The 22,191-nt window shown below is 49.2% G+C and overlaps 8 protein-coding genes across 8 annotated transcripts; 5 read left to right on the plus strand and 3 right to left on the minus strand.

Moving 5' to 3' along the window:
- Positions 1-213: 213 nt before the first annotated feature.
- On the plus strand, positions 214-744 carry TERG_00746 (uncharacterized protein; the record flags this gene model as incomplete). Its single annotated transcript, XM_003238711.2, has 1 exon — positions 214-744. The coding sequence occupies one exon, from the start codon at positions 214-216 to the stop codon at positions 742-744; it is 531 nt and encodes a 176-aa protein (XP_003238759.2).
- A 458-nt stretch (positions 745-1,202) lies between these two features.
- On the minus strand, positions 1,203-3,483 carry TERG_00747 (uncharacterized protein; the record flags this gene model as incomplete). The annotated part of the gene is made up of 2 exons (XM_003238712.1): positions 1,203-3,283; positions 3,357-3,483. 2 exons carry the CDS (start codon positions 3,481-3,483, stop codon positions 1,203-1,205), a joined length of 2,208 nt encoding a protein of 735 aa, XP_003238760.1.
- A 274-nt stretch (positions 3,484-3,757) lies between these two features.
- On the minus strand, positions 3,758-6,444 carry TERG_00748 (argininosuccinate synthase). The gene is made up of 11 exons (XM_047747649.1): positions 5,887-6,444; positions 5,782-5,810; positions 5,701-5,709; positions 5,571-5,641; positions 5,476-5,491; positions 5,373-5,415; positions 5,162-5,304; positions 4,862-5,094; positions 4,746-4,795; positions 4,667-4,677; positions 3,758-4,597 (listed from the first exon to the last, which is right to left on the minus strand). The coding sequence occupies exons 1-11, from the start codon at positions 6,124-6,126 to the stop codon at positions 4,186-4,188; spliced, it is 1,257 nt and encodes a 418-aa protein (XP_047603611.1). The 5' UTR covers positions 6,127-6,444; the 3' UTR covers positions 3,758-4,185.
- Positions 6,445-7,530: 1,086 nt separating this feature from the next.
- Positions 7,531-12,533, plus strand: TERG_00749 (mitotic regulator LTE1). Its single transcript, XM_003238715.2, has 3 exons — positions 7,531-7,760; positions 7,844-11,964; positions 12,035-12,533. The coding sequence occupies exons 1-3, from the start codon at positions 7,558-7,560 to the stop codon at positions 12,283-12,285; spliced, it is 4,575 nt and encodes a 1,524-aa protein (XP_003238763.1). The 5' UTR covers positions 7,531-7,557; the 3' UTR covers positions 12,286-12,533.
- Positions 12,534-12,628: 95 nt separating this feature from the next.
- TERG_11620 (uncharacterized protein) lies at positions 12,629-13,279 on the plus strand. The gene has a single exon (XM_047750706.1). It carries the CDS (start codon positions 12,743-12,745, stop codon positions 13,127-13,129), a length of 387 nt encoding a protein of 128 aa, XP_047605222.1. The 5' UTR covers positions 12,629-12,742; the 3' UTR covers positions 13,130-13,279.
- A 3-nt stretch (positions 13,280-13,282) lies between these two features.
- TERG_00750 (uncharacterized protein) lies at positions 13,283-16,020 on the plus strand (the record flags this gene model as incomplete). Its single annotated transcript, XM_003238716.1, has 4 exons — positions 13,283-13,478; positions 13,569-13,996; positions 14,065-14,472; positions 14,530-16,020. 4 exons carry the CDS (start codon positions 13,283-13,285, stop codon positions 16,018-16,020), a joined length of 2,523 nt encoding a protein of 840 aa, XP_003238764.1.
- Positions 16,021-17,073: 1,053 nt separating this feature from the next.
- TERG_11621 (uncharacterized protein) lies at positions 17,074-17,307 on the minus strand (the record flags this gene model as incomplete). Its single annotated transcript, XM_047750707.1, has 1 exon — positions 17,074-17,307. The coding sequence occupies one exon, from the start codon at positions 17,305-17,307 to the stop codon at positions 17,074-17,076; it is 234 nt and encodes a 77-aa protein (XP_047605223.1).
- Positions 17,308-20,601: 3,294 nt separating this feature from the next.
- TERG_00754 (uncharacterized protein) lies at positions 20,602-22,118 on the plus strand (the record flags this gene model as incomplete). Its single annotated transcript, XM_003238719.2, has 2 exons — positions 20,602-22,003; positions 22,066-22,118. The coding sequence occupies exons 1-2, from the start codon at positions 21,148-21,150 to the stop codon at positions 22,116-22,118; spliced, it is 909 nt and encodes a 302-aa protein (XP_003238767.1). The 5' UTR covers positions 20,602-21,147.
- Between the last annotated feature and the right edge of the window lie 73 nt (positions 22,119-22,191).

The raw sequence follows: 22,191 nt of genomic DNA on the forward strand, positions 1-22,191 counted from the left end.
GGTGTGGTAAAAGATGGCCGCCTTTATGGGCGTGGCGTCTCTGATATGAAAGGCGGAATTGTAGCATCCATCGTTGCGGCTACAATCTTATCGGAAAACCGAGATGCCTGGTCTGGTGAGATTGTACTTACTCTTGCTGGGGACGAAGAATCTATGGGTAAATAAGGCACCAAGTGGCTGCTGGGTAACGTTGGAAAAGCGAAGGGAGATGCTATGATATGCGGCGATGCCGGATCACCCAGGGTCATCCGTTTTGGAGAAAAGGGGTTTGTCTGGGTTGATGTCGAAGCTGTTGGTAACCCTGCTCACGGAGCACATGTCCATCGAGGTGTGAATGCCATCGATCGTCTCCGAAAGGCACTGGATGCAGTTTATGAGCTTGAAAAGTTCCCAATTAATGCACCACCGGAGGTATCAGATGCCATCGATGCTGCAAGGGATATATCCGAAGCGCTTTCTGGGGCCGGTGAATCAGATACTTTGCAGCGTATCACCGTGAACACAGGCACAATCAAGGGAGGCGTATCCCCGAATCTAATCCCGAACTCTGCAATGGCCCAATGTGATATCCGTATACCAGTGGGTGTATCGACGGACTTTATAGAAAAAAGATTGAAGGACATGCTTGAGCCGATGGCAGGAATGTCCTGGCGTATTCTACGGACATCCGAGCCAAACTATACATCTCCGAACGAGAAGATATGTCGATTAGCTGAAATGGTATCAACAGAAGTCCTAGGTTAGCAAGCTGTTTGCAATATACGGGTTGGAGCGTCAGATTCGCGCTGGTATCGCGCTGCCCATGTGCCGACTGTCGTTGTAGGATGCACACCAAACAATATGGGCGCCGCAGACGAGTACGTCGAAATAGAAGAGCTCGTTAACATCTCGCAGATTCATACGATTGTTGCATACGAGTTCTTGAAGAATAACGCATACTAAGCATGGATTTATGACGTTGGGACGCACAACCAGAGTTAGCTAGTCGACGGGATCGATCCAGATTCGGGCTGAGACCTTCTATGATGTATATAGTGATTAATGTCATCCCATTGGAACTCTTGGCTTAGAGATATCAAGAAATGAGGTATAAAAGTAGCTTGACACGCCATGCACCTGAAATATAATGGATAACCAACGTTTAAAACAGCGTAGAGCTCATATAGCTCAAAGAAAGCAAAAATTCCCGTTAGGACAGACTCCTACATCCGTAAAGCTCTTGTCGTTTTATCGTAAAATTCCAAGGTCATCGCAGCTAGGAAACAAGGGATATCTTTCCTCTCCTCAACCCAGAATTTAATCAGGTCACGGATCTCCAGCGCAAACAAACTGTTTGGGCCACCGGATATCTTCATAGTTCCATTTTCACCATCAAAGATGATTGAGTTCTCTTCGCCGTCCCCCATACTTCCAGGCCCGTCGGCGGAGCCACCTGCATCGCCGTGTCGGTAAGCCGGGGATAGATGGAACATAGACGTCACCCGTACCCGGCCATTAGGCATAAAGTCCAGCTTATACCCTAGTATAGATGCAACGGCTTCTCGGAACTCAGAAGATTTGGCGGTCCATATTTCCTTAAGCCGGCGGATACGCTTATCTTTCTCGGCAACTGCCTTCTCAGCTTCTTTGAGCTCGAGTTTCATACTTTCAAGTACGGAAGCCGGAACTGATTTGATATTTGCACGAGAACCACGTATTTGGTTGAGAAGGTCGACGTTCTCTGCCTTGAGAGTCTTTAGGGTAGTCATTTTAATCTTCTCTGCTTGTGCAGTAGGGTTATCACGGAATTCTAGTATTCGAGTCCGGGATTGCGCCTGGAGAGAAGAGAGATGAGACTTAGTAGCTTCCAGTTCCTTTGTGAGCAATTTAACCGATTGCTCTGATTTAGAAAACGACTCTTGGGCGGCACGGTACTTGCGGGTAAGGATTGCAATCCTTTCGCTCTCTACGTCACTATCTGCAGGGGAAAGCGGCCGTTTTATTCCTCGAGTCGTGGTAGTGGGTGCTGCCAAATCGATAGTAGGTGTTACCTCGGCTTCTCGCTTTGATAGTTGTTCATGTAACTCATGGAGTTCCTGGCGGTGTTGAGTTAAGAGGTCTTCTAAACGCGCAATATGCTCTGCTTTTTGGGAATCAAAACGATTCTCCTCGACGTTCATAGTCGTCTCCTCATCGTCAAACGCCTTAAGTTGAGCTCGTAGATACTCCACCTCTTTTAATGCAAGCGTTCGCTGACGTTCTAGCCGCAGTCTAGCTCGGCTCTCGGAGCCTGACGAAGACGACGAAGAGGTGGCATTAGCTGCACCGTTTGCGCGTGCCTTTTCAAGTTCCTTGTGCAGAGTATGTTTCTCGCCTTCCAGTCGAGCAGCTAGTTCAGATTTTTCTGTCGCCTCGGATTGGATGTGTCCGATTCTTTCTACTAAAGATGCATTCTCAATCCTGGCCTGGACAAGAGCTCTAACAATAGATTCGGGTGATTCAAACTCCGCCTCCTGGCCTGGTCCTTGCAATAAGGTATCCCAAGAACGTTTCTCATCTTCCAGCACTTGATTTCGAATTTGTATATTACGTAGCTCCGCTTCGACACTCTCCATCATTTGGAGTTGACTCTCGAGCGCCATTTTCTGCTCCTCAACGACCTCCACTCTTTTCTGGGACTTTTGGAGTGGCCTGAGCTCATTCTCAAGCCTTCTCACTTGTGCCAGCTGTTCCGATAATTCCCTTTTCAAAACGTTGAGTGCTTCGGTGTCCGTTCCTTCAGACTTTAACCGGATATTTTCTGTTTCCAGCGCTTCAACATCTGATTCCCGTTCTTCCAGCCTTTCCTGTGCTGTTTGCAGGTTACCAGTGACCTCTTCAAGCTCATTCCGTAGTTCATCCAGGGACTTTTGCAAGGCAGATCTGATGGCCTCGAGCTCATCGATCTGGTGCTTGTACTGACGTTGCTGGTCGGCTAGTTGCGACTGGTAATCGTTTGATTCCTCACGTAGAGTTTCATTTTCATCCTGCAACGATCTCAGCCTCCTTTCCCAGGACGATTTCTCGCTAATCGCTGCCTCTTGTGTACTTTTCAGCTCTTCAGTGAGTGATTCGATCTTATGTTGCGTTTTATTATAGCTGGTCTCAGCAGCTTGTGCTCTTCGGAAGTCTGCATCGGCCCTGGCCTGCAGTTCCCTTAGCTCTCTCTCGTGTTGCAGTGCGGTAAGATCTCTTTCCTGTTTGATATTTTCAAGGTCGTATTTCAACGTGCTGATTTGTACGCGTAGTTCTTCGTTTCCAACATCTATTTATTGGCCGTAAAATGTAAGTAGAGGAGTCTGGCGCAGAAGGAACACAGCCAACATGGAGTGACTGACCTGGCTTAACCACCGAATCACTAGCTCGAGTACTTCGTCGTAATGGCGTTCTAGGCATCTGGGGTGGAGAGTTTCCAGCGAGAAAATCGTACGTTGGCTGGGTTTGGGCCTGTTTGCTCCTGTTCATCTTGCAACTGCCGAAGAAGCTATTAGTGTTGGAGGCTAGAGAACGAGATGATTGGCTCAAGCTTACTCAAATTCTGTGGAAGTCGATTGTATTCAGTCGACGTATTAGTAGAGCAGACTGTCTGTTATATCCCGTTGAACGCTGAACAATAAACCAAGACGTGTAGTTGAAGAATCACTTTTGTATTTACTGGGGCAAAGTTTAAACGCGCGAAGCCGCCAGATCACATGACATGGAAAATGGTTATATAATATATTATAAATAAGATATATATTTTAGGTTAGAGTTTTGTCACATGACTTAATTAAGCTTTTTACGCTTTGACCACCATAGAAGGTAACTCTCGGCTTGGATTCTTGGAGTTTCACATGAACATGCTCGTTATTATTTCATTGCATTTACTCGTTAATTAAAAGTATACGTATCGCCTCGTGATCTGGACTGTAGGCCCAGAATACATGTAGTTTCCTTCTATCCTTCTGTGCATTTTGTTTTGACCCAAAAATAGAGAAAATAAAGGAAAACAACTTCAGGCGATTAGCTACCTCCCTGGGGTTCTGATGGTGGTGATGATATTGTGGTAGCAACGGTAGTGATGTTGGTGGGAACCTGGTAGTGCGATCTTTTATCTAATCTCCGACAGAAGAGTCTTCAGGATAGATAGAGTTGCACTGAAATTGAAGTGTAATTTAGGAGTCAAATCTATGCCTTGGTGAGGTCGACACCGGCAGCTTTCTCGGCCTTACCGTAGGCCTTGAGTCTGATGGCCTGCGTGGCAATGAAACCGGTAGTATCGGTAGGAGCAAAGTCGTCAATGGAATCCATGCTGCTGAGCTCGGGGTCGTACAGCTTGCTGGTCTCAGAACTGCGACCAAGAACGGAAACGGCACCCTTGAAGCATCGGACGCGGACCTGACCGTTAACGTCGTCTTGACTGGCGGTGATGGACTGCTCGATGAACTTGCGCTCTGGGGAGAAGTATAGGCCGTTGTAGAGGATGCGGGACCAGGTGATGGTGACGAACTGGTCGCGGAGGAGACGGACTTCACGGTCGAGTACGAGACCCTCGAGGTCAAGATGGGCGAGACGTAGAATGGTCATGGCAGGGGAGTCACTAGGAAAGAATGTGTTAGAGCTCAGGCAGGGGTGCTATGGGGACTTGCAGTTGGGAAAAGAAGCTTACTAGCAACCACGCTGTGCAGGGAAGATGTCAGCATGCATACGCCAAGGGTAGATTGAACAGGGGAAGGCAAAAAACTTACAGATTTGAGACCAATGTAGCGGTTCTCGACGATATCAATACGGCCAATGCCTGGATAGACGTCAGTTTATTATCGATGAGGTATACAATGTAAACACCGAGGAAAATATGGCGTACCATGGACACGGCCAATCTCGTTGAGAGCAGAGAAGATGGCGAGAGAGCCTGTGGTCTTGTTGCCAGTCTTGGGGTCAATGAGAGCGACTGGAATACCCTTCTCAAAGACGATGTTGAGATCAGCTGGGGTATCAGGGGCGCTGCGAGGGTCGTCGGTCAACTTCCACATGTCATCTGGTGGGGTGTGGTCGGCATCCTCGAGGATACCCGCTTCGTAGGAGCAGTGAGCCAAGCTATTTACTGGGTATTAATGATTGACTGATCTAATTGAGTAGCAGGATGTGAGGGAAAGGGCCATACTTCTCATCCATAGACCACGGCTTAGCCTTAGTGGAAGTAACGGGAATGTTAAACTTCTGGGCGTATTCGATGAGGTCGTTGCGGCCGGCGAAACGGTTGTAGAACTCTGGCATTCTCCATGGCGCAATGACGTTGATGCTTGGCTGTCGAACAGAGGTTTAGCAATTGAGCGAGCAAAGTGCCTGTCATGAGGAGGGTATAAATAAATTACCTGGATGGCGTAGAAGGCGAGCTCGAAGCGGACTTGGTCGTTTCTGCAGAAGGGGTGAGCACGGGCCACGATGAGATACAGGGATTAGACAGGGAAGAGGTACCCTTTGCCGGTGCATCCTGGTTGAAGAAAAAGAAAAACGGGTTAGCTCGATATCCTTCAAAAGCAAAAATAATCAAAAAGCGGTGGGATGCATACCATGGCTGACGGCTGTGCATCCTTCTTGTTGGGCGACGCGCATCATAGCTCTGGCAATGACTGGGCGGGCACTGGGGACAGGTAAGTATCATCGAATGCTGCTGAGAGGAGGCCAGTTTTGGGCACCTACAGACTAGTTCTACTCAACAGTTAGCATTCCAATCCTGGTAGTAGGCACACAAATAATAAAACATATCAGCGATTGACTCACCCGAGGAGGTATCGGTCTTCCCAGATGGCCTAAAGGAGGTTGTTTTCTGTTAGCCTTCCTTGGTCAATTGCAGGGAACGAGTGTCAAGGAACACAGAGGACGAACGTTGCACTGGATGGCCTTGAAGCAGAGATCCTCAACGAACTCCTTCTTGAGGTCCTCGACGACCAACTTCTTTGCACCGACGGCGAGGGCCTTGCGCTCTGCCTCCTTGAAATCCTCAGCCTGGCCGACATCGGCGAGGAAGCAGACGACCTCATGGCCCTGCTCGAGGAGCCAGGCGAGGATACAACTGGTGTCGAGGCCACCGGAGTAGGCGAGGAGGACTTTCTCTTTCTGAGCCATTGTAGCTGTAGGCAATGAGCGAGTGGGGTGAGGGGAATGCCGGTGATAGATGTATGTATATGTAGGCTGTTCAATTGAGCAGAGGATGAGTCGAACTGGGCCTAGAGAGGAGGGGAAGAGGCAGCTTTATATCTCTGCGACGTGGAGTAGCTGTGACGATGACGATGGCCGGTAGTTTGAGTCGACGGAACTCGCGCCCTTCTCAAGACAAGCTCAACAAGTTTTGTTTCCTTTTGTATTTTTTCCTTGCCCTCCCGTTGCCCTTTTGGGAAACGCCCTGCGCAAGTCAAGTCACGGGGCACCCCGCAGCACGTGATGTCACATGACGAAGTTAGGGCTCGGTTAGAGTTAGCCCTAACCCTCTTCCGTCTTAGCTTTTGCTTATGTCATCACAGGCGTCCTGTTTTCTTTTTTTGCTCTATTTGCTTTTTCCTGCTTCTTCAGCTTCCAAAACTCCCAAACAAACAACAACAACAGCTGGCAACGCAACCAGAAAACGCGCCGCGATGCTGCCAGGTTCTGGCGATGGGCGAGGAAAAGCAGGCCATCCAGGCTGATGGGCTACAGGTTTTTTTGTCTTCCTGCCTGCCCAGCTTCTGACCGTCCCTGCTTCCCAACAGCTACTTCAGGCGGTCTGCTCGCTCTTCGTCGTCGTCGCTTTGGCTTCCTCCTCTTTCTTCTGCTGCCGACGTCTCTTTAAGCTTCCCCTGCTCATAGCTGATTACTTAATCGCGCGGGGCTTTCCTATTGGTCATTCTCACCCGCGTCGCGCTTATCTAAGAAGGGTACTGGCCTCAGCTTAGAGTTACGTAAGCATGCGTGATCTTTCCTACGCCTTTTTTTTTTCTTCTTTCGACGCTTCCTTTTGCCTTGCTTGTTGTTGTTGCGCTTTCGTCTTACTCGTTTGCGTTGCTTTTTCACGTCTCCAAGGCTTCGCTTCGCCTTGTCTGGTCGTCTGGTAACGCAGTGCTGATCGGTATCTAGGCCAGCGCTTCTTGTTCTCGCCGGCTTGACCGCCCTCCAGCAACGCCAACCCGGGAAAACTCTCTTTCCTTTGCTACCATAACATTCGCATTTACTTCGACGGGAGTCGGCTCTCTCTCTCCCTTTTGCTCCTACACCGGCCTTCCTCCTTCGTCCCATCACCTTCCTTTGTCCTTCATTTCACCCTGTGTGTATCGCACTTCTGGGAGAGAACACGCGACACCGACCTCCGCGAGGCGTAGATCGACCGGCAGTTCCTTTTTCGCCAGCGACGGCCGAATATATAGATAGTTTTCTACTCTCTTTCCCCCTCTTCTTCCTTCTCCTCGTCCTCCTCCTCCGGCGCCCGTGATATACTTTCGCAATGAGCCAGCCTTCTCTCTGACAGCTCCGGCCGAATATGCAGCCACAATCCCCGGGAAGCCCATCACGGAGAGTGCAATAATAATGAACGCCAATAGCCCTAGCTACTCTGTTCCTGGTCTGCAAAGACATTCTGTCACGAAGAGCCAGAACATTAATAGCCAGGGCCCCAGTTTGCGGGAGGTAAAAAGCAGCGACGAAGTACTTGCTCAGAGTCGCAGAGGTCCCTCCCATGGTCGTCAGTTTACTGTCGCCAACGTCGGCAACAATGGACGATTATATCTACGGTATGTTGACCTCAGCCTTAGCCTAGTCGAAGAATTGTCCGACTCTGGTATACATTCCCTAACACTATCGACGAACATATAAGGCCAATCACCAACAGATCCTACACACCGCATACCTTAAGCCCAGCACCAAGCATACCGGAAATAACAGCCGCTGGCCACCGGGCCAGTGTTTGGTCAAACTCACAGTCCTCCTACCTCGTTGATCCGCCGGATACAACCTCGCGTGGACCTGCACAGACCTACCATCACCTCCGTCGATGGAAATCCTTACCTACCATAGACGATGTCCCGCCAAGTCCTACTCGCGGAGCACTTAAAGTGGTCATTGAGGGGTCAGAGCCAGTCGAAAAGACACCGCCCAAGCTTCCCGGATCAGCTCGTAAGCTAGAAGACTTTAAATTCCCAGAGAAACATGCCTCTGCCTATCGACCAGCTCCTAGGCCTCCGAGGTTATCCTCACCGATATCCATGGGCAAGATGGCCGGCTCTTCTGTGCATAAGACCGTCGTCGACAAGGGAGCAGGTCAATCTGTCTTTTACAAGCTTCAGGAGCCTATAGAACCCTCTATTTTTGATGACCTGCTACCCATCATGCATGATGCTTCTGTGGTTCGATACTCAAAGCAGACCAAACAGCTATCCGCTGCTACGCCCGCCCGCATCGTCGCCCAAATATCATCTGAATCGTTTATGGACTACGAACTTGTCTCAGATTTCTTTCTTACCTTCCGCTCTTACCTTTCCCCGAGTAATTTACTCTCTCTTCTCCTCGCCCGCCTGGAGTGGGCCATCAACCGTCGTGAGGATGACGGACGCATTATTCGCATTCGTGTCTTTGCTGCTCTACGCCACTGGATCCTGAACTACTTCGTAGATGATTTCGTTGCCAGTGATAGCCTGCGTGTACAGTTTTGCTCACGGATCAATTCCCTGTATGAAAATCTCAAACGCCGCAGCTCCCGTGACGTTAGTGATACCAAAATTATCCTAGATTTGAAACGGTGCTGGAATGGTCGCTGCGCGCAGTGCTGGGATGACCCAGAGTTTGTCAATGATCCTCGACCAGAGGAACCCATTGTCCCTGGCACCAGTAAACCAGGTTCTAGGCCTAACGGAGACGGATTGTGCTTTTCATACTCCGAACTCGTTACCCAGGATACGCCTACCAGCCAAACCCGCAAGGGCTCTAGTGTCTCAGTGAATGACTTCAATAAAAGTCCACCACCTGCACAAACCGCTTTCAATCAGGCTATCTTCAATGCCCCTTCTTCGCGCCTCTCATTGCGCGGCAACAGTGTCTCCAACCAAGGCCGAAAAGCGCATGTTGTCCCGGATCCCATCCCCAAACTAAACGGCCCCTCTCGTCCCCTGGCTCCGCCTAGTCCGCGCTCTCCAATCTGGCGCTGGCCCCTGCACTCTCACACTCAATCCTCACATTCTCATAAACGCAGCGGAAGCTTTTCGGATTCATTTAGAGATGACCGTGCTCCTCTACCACAGACACAGTCTAATCTTAATATCGAAAGCGGTGCTGCGGGACTGGGTTCGCTAGGCCAATTCCCTGTTGAAGTTACCAATTCTCCAGGAGGTGTCAACATCAGTATCATTCGTGGCAGTATGCTCACTCCGCTGGAGCCCGATGTCCCAATCACACGCCCACTTTCACCACCACCAGACCCTTCTATGCCTCGCTTACGGCCGCCGAGCTCGTCTTCATTTTTACCCTCTGCCTCAGCAGCCGCTTCTTTTTCTCGTGTGGAGTCTCCGACCAAGGCTGCACCAGGAGTGAAATCATTTATTAGCTCTCTCCGCCGCGTTCTTTATAGTAGTGCCTCTAGTGCCGGTACCGCCTCTAGCAGCACTGTGTTTAGCAAACCGGAGCCGCGCCCAATCGTTTCAGCTCATGGAAAAACATCCCTCCTTCCCCCCAATGTTGTCTTCGGATCAGATAGGTATCGCGAAAAGAGGCCTGGGATAAAGAGCCCCTCACGAATCGATGTTCTATGTGATAGGACTTACCAATCTTATGGGACACTAGTAAACCAAACGCCATTAGCTACCTCCGCTGTTCCTCGCAGCCCAAGCCCCAAAACCCAACCACGGGCAGAAATACCCGCTTCGATACCTGTTCCCAACTTCTCACGTGGAGCTTCTAGCCAGATCACGACGGGCAGCCAGTCCATACTCATTGTTGATGATACCGGCGCCAGGGTTGGTACAAGTGGTGGCCTTTCTTTACTCCCCGAGGAATTCCAGATGTATTATTCTGGCTCTGGCCAGACTGATCCCGAACCAGAGATTGATCCGCTTACTCCTATCCCTTTGTCTATGCCCGGGAAGGACAAGTTAGAGGTGACGCCCATGTCGACTCACCATGAGAATGTCTCCATCAGCAAGCGAGGCTCCAGATTACGCAAATATGCGTCCTACCAAAGTGTGCTGGGCGGCCATGGCGGCCAACGACCTGCTTCAGACATGCCCAGGACTACTGACAAGACTGACATGGGAGCTTATAGAGGCTCCTTTCTACCTGTACACATGCCCGTGACCAGGGGCATGCAGCTCCCAGAGAAGCGGCTTCGAAGACGCCCTGGTGGTGACTTGCGCAAAATGCAGACTACCATGGGCTCGGAAGAACCAGGATTGAACACTGGCCCTGGTCGTGATCTGAATAAGTTTAGGTTTGCCTCTGGTACCACTGCGACCGACTCGACGTCCTCTGCACTTTATATAACCCATGCCTCTAATATGGACTCCATTTCGCAGAGCGAGGACTATGATGATGATGTTGACGATTATGATGACGATATCGATTTTTCGACTTCTTCTAGTGCGTTAGATTCACTTAGCCGTAGCGGTACGCGTTCTCATTCTTCACCACAGCCGCCTCCTGCTAGGCACATCTTCGAAGATGCAGTTGCTGGCTTTCGGAAAATACCCGATCTGCCGGACGGGGGTATCGAGTCTGCTCTGCTCAAGCTCGAGGGAAGGTGGAAGGGGGATACGGTTGCCAGGCCGAATGACGGTCCATCTGTTGGCTTTTCCAATACTGCTAGGCGGGGATCTCGTCAAGCTCACCCTGATGAGCCTGCAAACAACCCAGGTGTGAATGTTGGTTCCGAAGCGACTGCATATCCCGAACACCCAGCAGTCAGTCATGCCAATGGAACTGAGTCGTATCTCGGATCAGATTACTCATACTCCTCTATTCCACTCCTAGAGCGTGGCTTGGGAGACGAGTCCATGAAGACACCTACAGTTCCGAAATTCGAGAATCCTTCGCCCTTAGGCCAAAATGTTGTCTCTAATCATCCTTCTATCGAGGTTGTTGAGAAGACAGATAGCATAAATAGGATTGCTCATGGCGCTACTGCACCAGAACCGATAGGTGATAGGCACATAGATGACAGCGTCTCTGAGCTTTCGTCCGAACTCTCTATAGATGAAGGGCCAACTAGGAAGCCTTCAGATCCTACCCACCCGCTCGCTGAACCGTCCGTAATAGCGCCTTCTTTCCTCCAGCCAACTCCTTTACCGCCATACCACCAATATCTTGAACCTCCAGTCTCAAACCAATATCTAGATTTCCCACAGAATTTTTCTCGTCCTCGCAATAACTCTCACCCATCCATCGCCCCCACTACTCCGGCCAATTCAAGCCACGCTCTCCCTAGCTCTGGCCATATTGCCTTTATCTTAGCCCATGACTCGCAAACGCTTGCTAAACAATTTACCATCGTCGAACAAGCTGCTCTTAGTGAAGTTGACTGGAAAGACCTTGTTGACATGCGCTGGACGCATGCCTGCCCTTCTCCACTTAACTGGGTTGACTATCTCTCTGCCGGTGTCGACCGTAAAGGCATAGACATGGTCGTCGCCCGTTTTAACTTGATGGTCAAATGGGCCGTATCAGAAGTCGTGCTCACCAAAAATATCACGGAACGTGCTCTGGTGATCACAAAACTCATTCACATTGCTGTGAATGCAAGGAAGTTGCGTAATTATGCCACCATGTTGCAGATGGTCATTGCCTTATCATCTGTTGACTGTACGCGACTCGTTAAAACGTGGGAGCGTGTGCCAGAGACCGAAAAGGAGATACTGGCTGAAATGGAGTTTCTGATCCAACCAATCCGCAACTTTCATAAACTTAGGTCTGAAATGGAATCTTCCATCCAAGATGGCTGTATTCCCTTTGTTGGTAAGTAATTGCTTCTCCGTCCAGTCGTGTCTGATTTTCGCTTGATCGACAATGCTAACTGTTGCGGCAGGCCTCTATGTGCAAGACTTGACATATAACGCTCAAAAGCCAGCACAGATCGCCAGCACTCGCGATGGCGAACCACTGGTCAACTTTGAACGTTATCACACTGCCGCAGCCATCGTGAAGAGTCTTCTTCGCCTCATTGATGCAAGCACAAAATATGTTTTCGAACCTGTCCCTGGAGTTTTAGAGCGTTGCCTATGGATTGCTGCCCTGGCAGATGACGATATCAAAGCGTTCAGCAAAGCGATTGAATAAAATGTTCTTCCGACCAGCGGCTGATTTTTGAAAAGCGAGCGAGCGAGCGAATCGATCTATGACCCGTGAAACCCGGGTGTTTCACATATCTAATTACCATTTGATCTCTCATTATTGGCATTTCCCTATCATCTAACTACCAGTTATCTTTTTTGCATTCGGCTTCAAGTTTATATGCTTAGTCTCTTTCCCCCCCTCCTGCGCATCCTGGGGTCTGGACCTTGGTAAACATCTTATTTCTGGAGCATTGGTGTGGGCTTTTGTCTTCATTTCTTGGTCTATGTTTGATTTATTCTTATTAACTTCATGTTTTTTATTTGTCTTTTGGAATATCTGGGGGGCTGGCACGGCGAGGCAGCAACTTGAGCGTGTTCTCATTAATGGCTGTTTTTTTATTATTCCCTGAAGTGTTGGATGTATGATTCTTTTCTTTTGATAATGAACATCAACGGTGCTTATGATGGATCTAGTTGCTATCTGCCATAAAAAAAAGGGCCCGAAACGGCTTTGTTTTGGGTATAATCGAAAACAGACGGTGAATGCAATGCTTCTTTTCTTCAACTATTGCACCGACTCGTTTCTTTTACCTGTATCCTCCGTATCATCCGAGATGTTGGTTATTCCTGTTAGAAACGTCATCTTGGCCATGCAACTGCTGGATCTAAACTCCACCAGGGAAAAACATCTGTCTGCCTCGTTATTTACCCACAAAGCATCATCAACCTGTCCAAACCACCAAACACGCCAGCAATCCAGCACCAGCTATAACTCCCGAACCCGATATCTCAGCGTCGCCATCCTTGCTGCCATTTACGGTTCCTGTCCGCGTGCTCATTCGCCCTAATGGACTCAGATGCTAGTTTCCCCCGCAGTCTAGGATAGCTTTTTCTCCCTGGTGAGCCCAGTTGCTTCGCATAGTTATTTGCTTGAACCCGCCGGCCCTTCGACAAACATCTCCGCTGGACTGGAAGAGGGCAGTACAGCCCATCTAAATGCGATGGACCCTGAGGGCCAGGACCATGACCTGGCTCGGGGCCCTTCTGTCAGCGTCACGGCTGCCGAGCACGAGAGCAGTGGTGACGAAGGGGTCGAGAAGCCCAGAACGCTACCTCCTGACTTACCAACATCGCTAGACGACCGGCGCTCGTTTCCGAGCTATAATTCTGAGACCGAGATATACGATGGATGGCAGGGTAAGCCGCTCTATTACTCTCTTCTCTATTATACAGCTGTTCCTCGCGCTACCGAGATGAGCTAACGGATTTGGATTCCTCTCTGAACAGGCCAGTCGCAATTTCTCACCACTCCTATGCCTACAAAACCCCTATCATTTAACCTAGCCCTTGATGATATTAACTCCGAAGAAGACTTCTACAATCCTCGACACCCGTCTCAGAGCCTGACGGGTGGTTCTCGACTACGTGACAGACCAAGCGAGTCAAACGATGCCCGGCTGATGGAAATGTTGGCTGCTCAGGCGGCACATCGGGATGGAGACAATGTCGAAGCGGACGAGGACGATATTGTGTCTGATGAGAAGCTATCCGAGCAGGAGAAGAAGGAAATCCTCCAAAGAACCTTGAATATGGCGGCAAGTAACGGGGATGTCACCCGGGTCAGAAAGCTGGTCACCGGCAAGGCTATGAAATATATCGATATTAATGCGCCGGACGAGGAGGGTACTGCACCATTGATATATGCTAGCTGTTTTGTAAGTACCCATTTTGTGGAATTGCTCTCATTTTGAAATCTTCCCACTAACGCGTTGCACTGTTTCAGGGTCATCATGAAGTTGTATCTGCTTTGCTTGATGCGGGCGCATTTGTCGACCAGCAGGACCGCAATCAATGGAGCGCTTTAATGTGGGCTATGACGAATCGACATAAAACTATTGCGAAGAATTTATTGGATCATGGCGCGTCACCGGACATCCGATCGTCTTCTGGCGGGACAGCTTTCGACTTCGTTCAGCCTGGAACAGACATCTCCAAATACCTTTACGAAAATGGCTATAAAGTTGGGTCTACAACTGGCGGGGCCGACTTTTACGACTCAGGATTCGCACACAATCGATTTGAAGAGGAAATGGCCGAAAACGAGATGAAGAGAAGGATGATGATGGAAGAGAGTGCTATCAACCTGGAAGTTGATTTGTCGAGCTTGGGTCTTAATGAGAAACACGACGACGTATGATTTCCATCTTAATTGATTGAGATGATAGGTGCTAACGTTTTGCTATCATAGTCACCGGACGAATACGAGGAACAGCCCGAATTTGTCTGGGATCGCTGCCTGAATGACCAAATGTTTGTATTTCAGGAGAACGAGTTGGAGCGAATATTGGACATTGTTATAACCAATATGACACCACAACGGTCTCCTTCCCAAAAGCCTGTTCCCGCAAATTTACTCTTCCTTTGCGCACGATACGCGCACTATTATGCCAGCCCTGACCTCCTGCAGACACTTCTTCATTCTGCAACTGATCGTATCAATCGTGTGGTAGAAAAGCACCAGTGGGATATGACCATACTGGCATTCTGGATATCAAATGCCACTTTACTACTGCATTACTTAAAGAAGGATGCCGGACTGGTTGAAGCTACAGTGGAGTTCCAGCTTCACCTCGCAGAGCTGATTAATGAAATATTTATCCTTATTATCCGCGACGCTGAGCGCCGCATAGATAAAATTTTGGACACCGCAATGCTTGACCATGAAACAATACCCGGTTTTGAAGATGTTCAGTTCCAAAACGAATGGAAGCTTTTCAGAACCAAATCAAAGGTAAAACCAGAGCCTATGGAGAAACGATATCGACCACCCTCGCCCAAGAAACGGGCAGAAATTGCACCCCGGAATGTGACATCTCTATTATCGTCAACACTCTTTGTGCTAGATCTATATGATGTGCACTCCATCATCACAACCCAAATTATAGCACAGCTATTTTACTGGCTTGGATCCGAACTTTTCAACCGTATAATGACTACGAAGCACTATCTTGCGCGCACTAAGGCTATGCAGATCAGGATGAATGTATCCGCCTTGGAGGACTGGGCACGAACAAACAACCGGCAACCTGAGCATTACGAAAACGGATCCGCGACCTGCACTGGAGAAAACACTGTTGAATCCGCTCGTAGGCACCTTGAACCGCTCATCGAACTGCTACAGTGGCTACAATGTTTCTCATCATTGGGTGAAGATATGGACTCACTTATAGAGACACTCGAGCAGCTTCAGCGCCTCACGCCAAACCAGCTTCTTCACGCCGTAAAGCTCTATCGATCCGAGGTGGGAGAAAAGGGCCTCTCCAAGAGCGCAATGAAGCTCCTAATCTCACTGCAAAATGACCCATCTCAGTTACGGCAGATCCTCGATCAACATCGACAGCACTCCAAGCCCATCGGTTCCCCAGCTACAGACCAAGGGAAGGATGAGACAAAGCCAACCGAAGAACCACAAACCCCTCGGACACCTAGAGCATTACAACCCCCATCATCACCAAGTGGATCTAACTCGCCCGCGCCACCCCCATCATCACAAATAACCATCCCAAAGAACGCCCCACTCCTTCTTGACCCTTCACTCACATTACCTTTCCAGCTCCCAACCAGCACCGACATGCTAGTCAGTTACGGAGCCGGTTTTGGTGGAGTAAACCGCGAGCGTGCAAGGAAATATATACCTACTGTGCCTACGGAGTTTCTCGTCAAATTCGATCGCGAGTGATCAACTCATAGCGCAGTTATATAGCCTGTGTAACTAAACTATACAAATATTTTCATAAATAAAAGCAAACTTGAACAATCGGGAGCTGTGATCGTTACTCGTTGGTTGTACATACATCACGCATATCCAGTTACCGTCAATAATCGAAACAAACGCATGGTTCCGCTGAAAGTGCTAAAGATAAACACATATGGGCTGAGTCAAGATCTTGCATGGCTTCTATTTTTAGACAAGTGGGCCATAGGATGGAGGCTCTGCTCTTGAGTTTTGAAACATCTGCATGGGACTTGCATGGATGCTCCAGCCCGACCTTTCCGGGAGCAGCGTGAGAATAGCGAGTGGCTTATCTCCTGACATATGTATATGCATCCTACTTAGCATTATTTAACTGGCTTAAGCCCAACTGAACCGAAGATTCAATCCTGGTCTCGATCTTAAGTTCTAGTTCCGATTGCAATCTTCATGCATGAGATGACCCCAAACTTCTCCATACTTTTGTGTAAGAAGCATGCGCTTAAGTACTGCTTACTGAAACAGAAGCTGACTCCTATTAATAGCTCAAATTTATTGGGATTGTATATCTTGTTTTCCTGGTTACTTCTAGAATACTATCGGCTCCAGAAGCATTCATGAGGATGGCTGTGCTTGAAACAATTGTGCATGCCTGATATATATTGGCGCCAAAGAAATGCAATTCACCTCGAGGCGTGTATTCTGCCATTACTTAAGACTAATTATTTATAGAACTTTTTCTAACCACTAGGTAGAGCGTATCGGGGTCAATGGGTGTTGATTAGATATCAAGTGTTGCTAATATACAAGCTTGGAATGCATTAATAATTAATAATTTCGATGTCAAAATCATGTAACAGTCGTCTCATCCATATCCAAGTTCCCTGTATCGCCGTCCCAATTATTATTATGTCATTAGAAATTAACTAGGAGGTATCCTAGATGTATATCTCGTAATTGTAATAAAAGACTGATGTTTCGTAGTGTCATCGATCGAGTGATAGTCATTCAGTCGTATAGTTAATAGATGGCTGGTTCAGCTTAACGGTTGGCAAAGTAAGAAGCACGAGCCGCGGAACTTGATTTCTTTTCGGCTGCCTTGCTCATTTTCTGTCGATGAGCTGGAGCGGGAGAAGAAGACCGGGACGAAGATGGTGAAGAAGAGGCTGAATTGCTGTGATGCTCAAAGTCCCTCGAGTTGCGGCGGGATGCATTGTTTGCTTCCATGACCATTGGGGTGTAGTGGAGGGTGAAGTCGGTCAAGTTGGCGGCCATTGTTGTTGTTGTGGTTTTTGTTATTGGCAGCTGGAATAAAGGATTAACTCTTATGGCTGAGTTATCAAGGCTGCGGCTGACGTTGTAGCTTGTGGGTCACGATATGCAGATAGATAGACCCGAATTGATTGAACAATGATTGTTTTCGTTGTGTTTGATGTTTTGTTGTAGTTGTTGTTGCTGATGATGATGAGCAGAAAGACGTCTTCTCAGCAGGATTTGAGGCCATATTTATACCCGTAGGCCTTGAGTTAAAGCCGTACTGAAAAAATTCTGATGTTGCATCGTACTGCCTCGCGAAATGGGTCGTCCCATGCCCTTGAAGCGACAAGAAACATCGAGATCAATAATCTCGCTTCTCTGTCAGCTTCAACTTACTGTCCATGACGTCACAATCGCTTAAGTAAGCGCAGAATCTTCCCTGTCCGGCAGAGTAGCCAATAGAATTAAGCCTTGGCAGCGGCTGAACGGCAGCGGATGTTAGTCAGCAGATGCTTGGACCATGATCCGCGGAGTCAGATCTTGATTTCTTGATATCTTTTTCTTTCTTTTGACCAGGGCATCAGGATGATGACGATAGAATGGGAGCGATGGCCTCGTATCCCAACAACAAGTTTCACATGACTGTGATGGAAAAGTTCGCTAAATACTACGCACACTTTAGAGGCAGTCAGCTGCCTGATTGTGCACCCTCAGGAGCTTCTGTGCTGGAGCATCCTGACCTACCTATCTGAGGAAAAGGAGATTCCGAGGTAACATATTCATCGTTAATCTTGTAATATACCCACCACATCCAGGTCCATTCCTCCCCCAAAGTACGCATATATAAGCCCATGGCCCTGTTGGTCCGACGGCTTATCCTGCCCTTGTAACTTCAGTCACGGGCTGGCGGATAAGTGTACATATAAATACCTGCTCAAGGTGTAACCTTGAAATGTAGGTGAATCATTATACTCTATATCAAGACCAAAGTTCACCAGACGTAATTATACGCGACAGCACTCTAGCAGAATCCGAGGATATAGAACTTGTTAACCTTACCAGTAATGAGTAACTAGACGTTTTGGCGTTCTTTAAGTTCCAGACATTCTGTTCATTTTTTTTGAGTATCTGTAAAGGGAGTGTTAGGCTAATTAGCTTCGGCTCAACGAATTAATACTTAGGCTAATGTTGTCTATCACATACTACTGATATTCCTGTACGAATAGACAAGCTATCAAATTCCAACGGGGGACTCTATTCTCCGTCGAGGACCGTGAATCACCTCTTCAACAATGAGAGATCCAGGACCAGGCATCATGAAGGGCGCGAGACAAGTATTAAGCCACCAATATTGGGGGTATCATCAAGGACCAACAGTTAAAGCAGATCTACTCTGCATACACCATGGAATTCTGCTTTCTCCATTATCTCAAATTCAAGACAGCATAGTCGTACATATATGCGGAGCGAGGCTCTATAGCCCCAACAGGCGAGCCCTGGCCAATTAGTGCATATCGCCTGGAAGAGTAACATCAATGATTGGACATTCGACACCTGCTGGAATAGTTTAAATTATAATCTGAGAGTGAGGAATACGGCCGCGGGAGGGCTTGCATGGTGGACATCGACGCTAGCTAGCAGGATGCCGGGAGAGGGACGATAACAACGAACAGAAGTGAGGGGAAAGAGAGAAGCAGGTAGTCTGAATGGCCATGGCGTCGCCCCTTCTGCCGCCTTATTAATCAGCGTGTTGCGTGCAGGAGGCGATCGTCGCATACGGACGAGATGTGACGGAGGGAGTTAAGCGCCGGCCCTCAGATAGGTCATGTCAGTTGGTCGGGGCTGAACAGCGGGCCAAGTTGATTTATCCTCGAAGCACAGCCAATCGACCGGTCCTATATCTCCGTGGGATATTTCCTTGTATGCTCCTTTTTGTTTTCTCGCGTAGTGGTTGGTTTTCTTTAACTGCGGCCCGCGTCGATTAGGGGTCCAACCTTGTCTCGTCACAGACCCTACATATATTCCCTGAGTTCGGCGGTTAAGTACGAACAGGCTCTTCTGCTTTGCTTCCGTTTGCCTCTTCCGCTCTACATGTTCGTAGGTGTCGACGCCAATCACGAGCCGGTTTGTGTAGCTGGTTACTCTAAACAGGCAACTCTCACGAACTGCTGGGGATGCACGGTCGAGCGGCCCCCTGCCGCCCCCAACGATGACTACATCCGGGCTAGAAAAGAGGCCTGCACGTTAATACGACGGCATCTGCTTATCAACAGCACATTGTATTTCCACAAGCGTATAATGGAAGGGGCGTAAACATGGTAACTGGTGATGTGTTTGTGTCTCGAAGTTGAGATAGAGTGTGCGATGAGGCCAGACGGAAGAGGCTGAGTCAGCTTCTAAATATAGGCGAGGAGATCTGGAGATCAGGGTCCCTAATGTTTTATTTTTTTATTTTTTTATTTTTATTTTTTTTTGGCCCCAGGCCAACGGTCTGCGATCATATGTGAGGTGCAGAAGAAGAGTACCTGCATCTGGGGCGTTCACCGGCTCTCAGCGTCCGTTCTTCTCTGCGGCGAACGATGTCCAGCTTGCCCGCACTATGTACGGAGTATGTGCCTTTCTCTAAATTTAGACGGGGCTCCTTTCTATATGTCTTTTGTGCGCGCTGGCGTTGTTATTATTATTGTTTGTTGCGCTGGCTTTGGGCCTGTCTCTGGTCTCTGTGTTTTTTTTTTTTTTGTGTGATTGCATCGTGGCTGTGACAAAACTTCCTAAAGCGGCAAGTGGGAAGGGCTGAGCAACCTCGGCTGTACCTTCCACGCCGAAAAAGGAAAGGTGGTGCCAAGAAGGGCCCGGTCCGCCTTCCGCATTTGGACAAATATGGGTCCATGACAAAGCCCGAGCGCTTGACCCGATTGGGAAGCTTCCCGCGGTCGCCCAAGAATACAGTCCCTTGTTCCCAGCGTGTTTTTTACCGCCATTGCTCTGTAATACTCCGTTAATATCTGGCCGGCTGCGGGAGAGCTGGGTACGGATGCGGCTACGGTGAAATACTTATCTGCCGTTTTTTAGTGATCACACCTACTCTTTTTTCTTCTTCTTTGCTATCCTGAGACTATCACGGTCCTCTGTAGTGTAAAACAAGAACGAAGTCCAGTCAAGGTTTTCCAAAAGAGGAAGTGGAGCCGCACTGACCAATAGGGTAGCGTCCTGGGCTGCCCCGTGCTGTACCGCCGCCTCGGTGCGTATTCCAAATACGGCGACGCTTGTATGAGGATTTTTGTGTCTGCGAGAGGAAAAACATACGAGCTGGAGCGCAAAAGAAGAAAAAAAGCAACGAAAAAGAAAAGAAAAAACGGAGAGCAAAAAAGCAAAGAGGAGGAGAGAAGACGAGAAGAAGAGACGAGGGAAAAAAAGGTGGACTGAAGAAAGGGAAGGTGAGGGAGGAAGGCAAAACGGCCTGGGATGAGGTGCTGCGACTTGCGGATTATATGGGCAGGGTTCTTTCTGCCCGGCGCAACCTCCGGTTCTCCCATTCCTCCTTGCTATAATTACACCAAAGGGCCCATCACACGCACGAACTGCGGCAAGTCGAATGTTGACCTGAACAACGGTGATGGGCTGGCCTCCTTGTCCTGGGATAGATAACACGACGTCCGCCTCAGACGATGAAGCACAAAATCTAAGAATCCACCCGTTCGCAAAAAGTACGCTGGAAAAACTATAAGGGCTCGAAGATAGACCAGAAACAAAACAACGCACACAGGGCAGCACTGTCACGGAAGCAGAATAAGAAGAAGAAGAAGAAGCAAGAGAGACGCAGAGGTAGAGAGAATTGATCCATGACTAGAGCTCTCCATGCTGCTCACCCTCAAGACCTCCTCTCGCAACGGCGCCCTGGCTCTTGACGAGTGCACACGCACAAAGCCAGCATACGCATATCAGAAGCATCCTCACCCGTCTCCGTCGCCGTCGCCGTCGCCGCCTCCATCGCCGTTGTCATCAGCTCCAGCTCGCCGTCAGATGGACTCGCACCGGAGCCTGCCTCCCCCAGCTGCCATGGGCCTCACCGTCACAGATATGACGTCCGCGGCCTCTCACGGCGGCTCCAGTGGCTCCAACGGCGGCGCTGGCAGCATGTCTCTGCCTCCACCGCCAACGCACTCGCATCAGCATGTCCCTGGTGGTGGTAACCATGGCCGTGATGGGTGGAACCGAGACGGCCAGGACGATGCAATGCGCCAATGGCTTCAGGCAAAGGTCGAAGAGGATAAGCGCAAGCAGGAAGAGGAACGCACCCGGCAGGAAGCTCTCAAGCTCGATCAGCGCAAGATCGAGCAGAAGATGCTACAAGATACGCTCAGCTCCAATGTCCCGCCTCACATGGTACCTCTGGTATTTATAGGACTCGCCGGGCCTCATGCTCAATGGGCTCAGCAATATATCCTACAGATGACCCATAATAATGGACACAACCCAAGTTCAAGTCCATATCCGGTCCAGCAACAAAGGCATGATCAGTATACCCAGCAGTATCGGCCACCGCCACCTCCACCTCCGCCTGCGTTCCAGCAGCCATCACAGCAGCCCCCTCAACCACCACCGCCGCCGCCGCATCCGCAGCAGCAGCAGCAGCAGCCCCTAAATCATATGTCTCAGTTTCCCGAGTTTATACCCCGTCCCAAACAGAGTCCCATAGAAGCATCCGAGAACCGTGAAATAGCGCCTAATCCATATGCCATTTCCGCCCCTAGGCTCTCTATACCTGCTGGCCAGCATCAGCAACACCAGCAGCATCCGCAACAGCATCAACCACAACCACATCATAACCAACAGCATCAGCAGCAGCAGCAGCAGCAGCAGCAGCAACATCCTCCGCCAAACCACCATCAACCGCGGCCA

The sequence above is a fragment of the Trichophyton rubrum genome (assembly GCF_000151425.1).
Source record: "Trichophyton rubrum CBS 118892 genomic scaffold supercont2.1, whole genome shotgun sequence".
Classification (NCBI taxonomy): domain Eukaryota; kingdom Fungi; phylum Ascomycota; class Eurotiomycetes; order Onygenales; family Arthrodermataceae; genus Trichophyton; species Trichophyton rubrum.

What these genes read in the sequence shown, in the direction of transcription:
- TERG_00748 (XM_047747649.1), bottom strand. Translation starts at nt 6,126, where the DNA reads ATGGCTCAGAAAGAGAAAGTCCTCCTCGCCTACTCCGGTGGCCTCGAC. An exon ending in TCAAGGCCATCCAGTGCAAC is followed by an intron (nt 5,811 to 5,886) that starts GTTCGTCCTCTG and finishes AACCTCCTTTAG; the next exon opens with GCCATCTGGGAAGACCGATA. An exon ending in CGAGATTGGCCGTGTCCATG is followed by an intron (nt 4,796 to 4,861) that starts GTACGCCATATT and finishes ACGTCTATCCAG; the next exon opens with GCATTGGCCGTATTGATATC.
- TERG_00749 (XM_003238715.2), top strand. Translation starts at nt 7,558, where the DNA reads ATGAACGCCAATAGCCCTAGCTACTCTGTTCCTGGTCTGCAAAGACAT. An exon ending in AATGGACGATTATATCTACG is followed by an intron (nt 7,761 to 7,843) that starts GTATGTTGACCT and finishes CGAACATATAAG; the next exon opens with GCCAATCACCAACAGATCCT. An exon ending in TGGCTGTATTCCCTTTGTTG is followed by an intron (nt 11,965 to 12,034) that starts GTAAGTAATTGC and finishes CTGTTGCGGCAG; the next exon opens with GCCTCTATGTGCAAGACTTG.
- TERG_11620 (XM_047750706.1), top strand. Translation starts at nt 12,743, where the DNA reads ATGATGGATCTAGTTGCTATCTGCCATAAAAAAAAGGGCCCGAAACGG.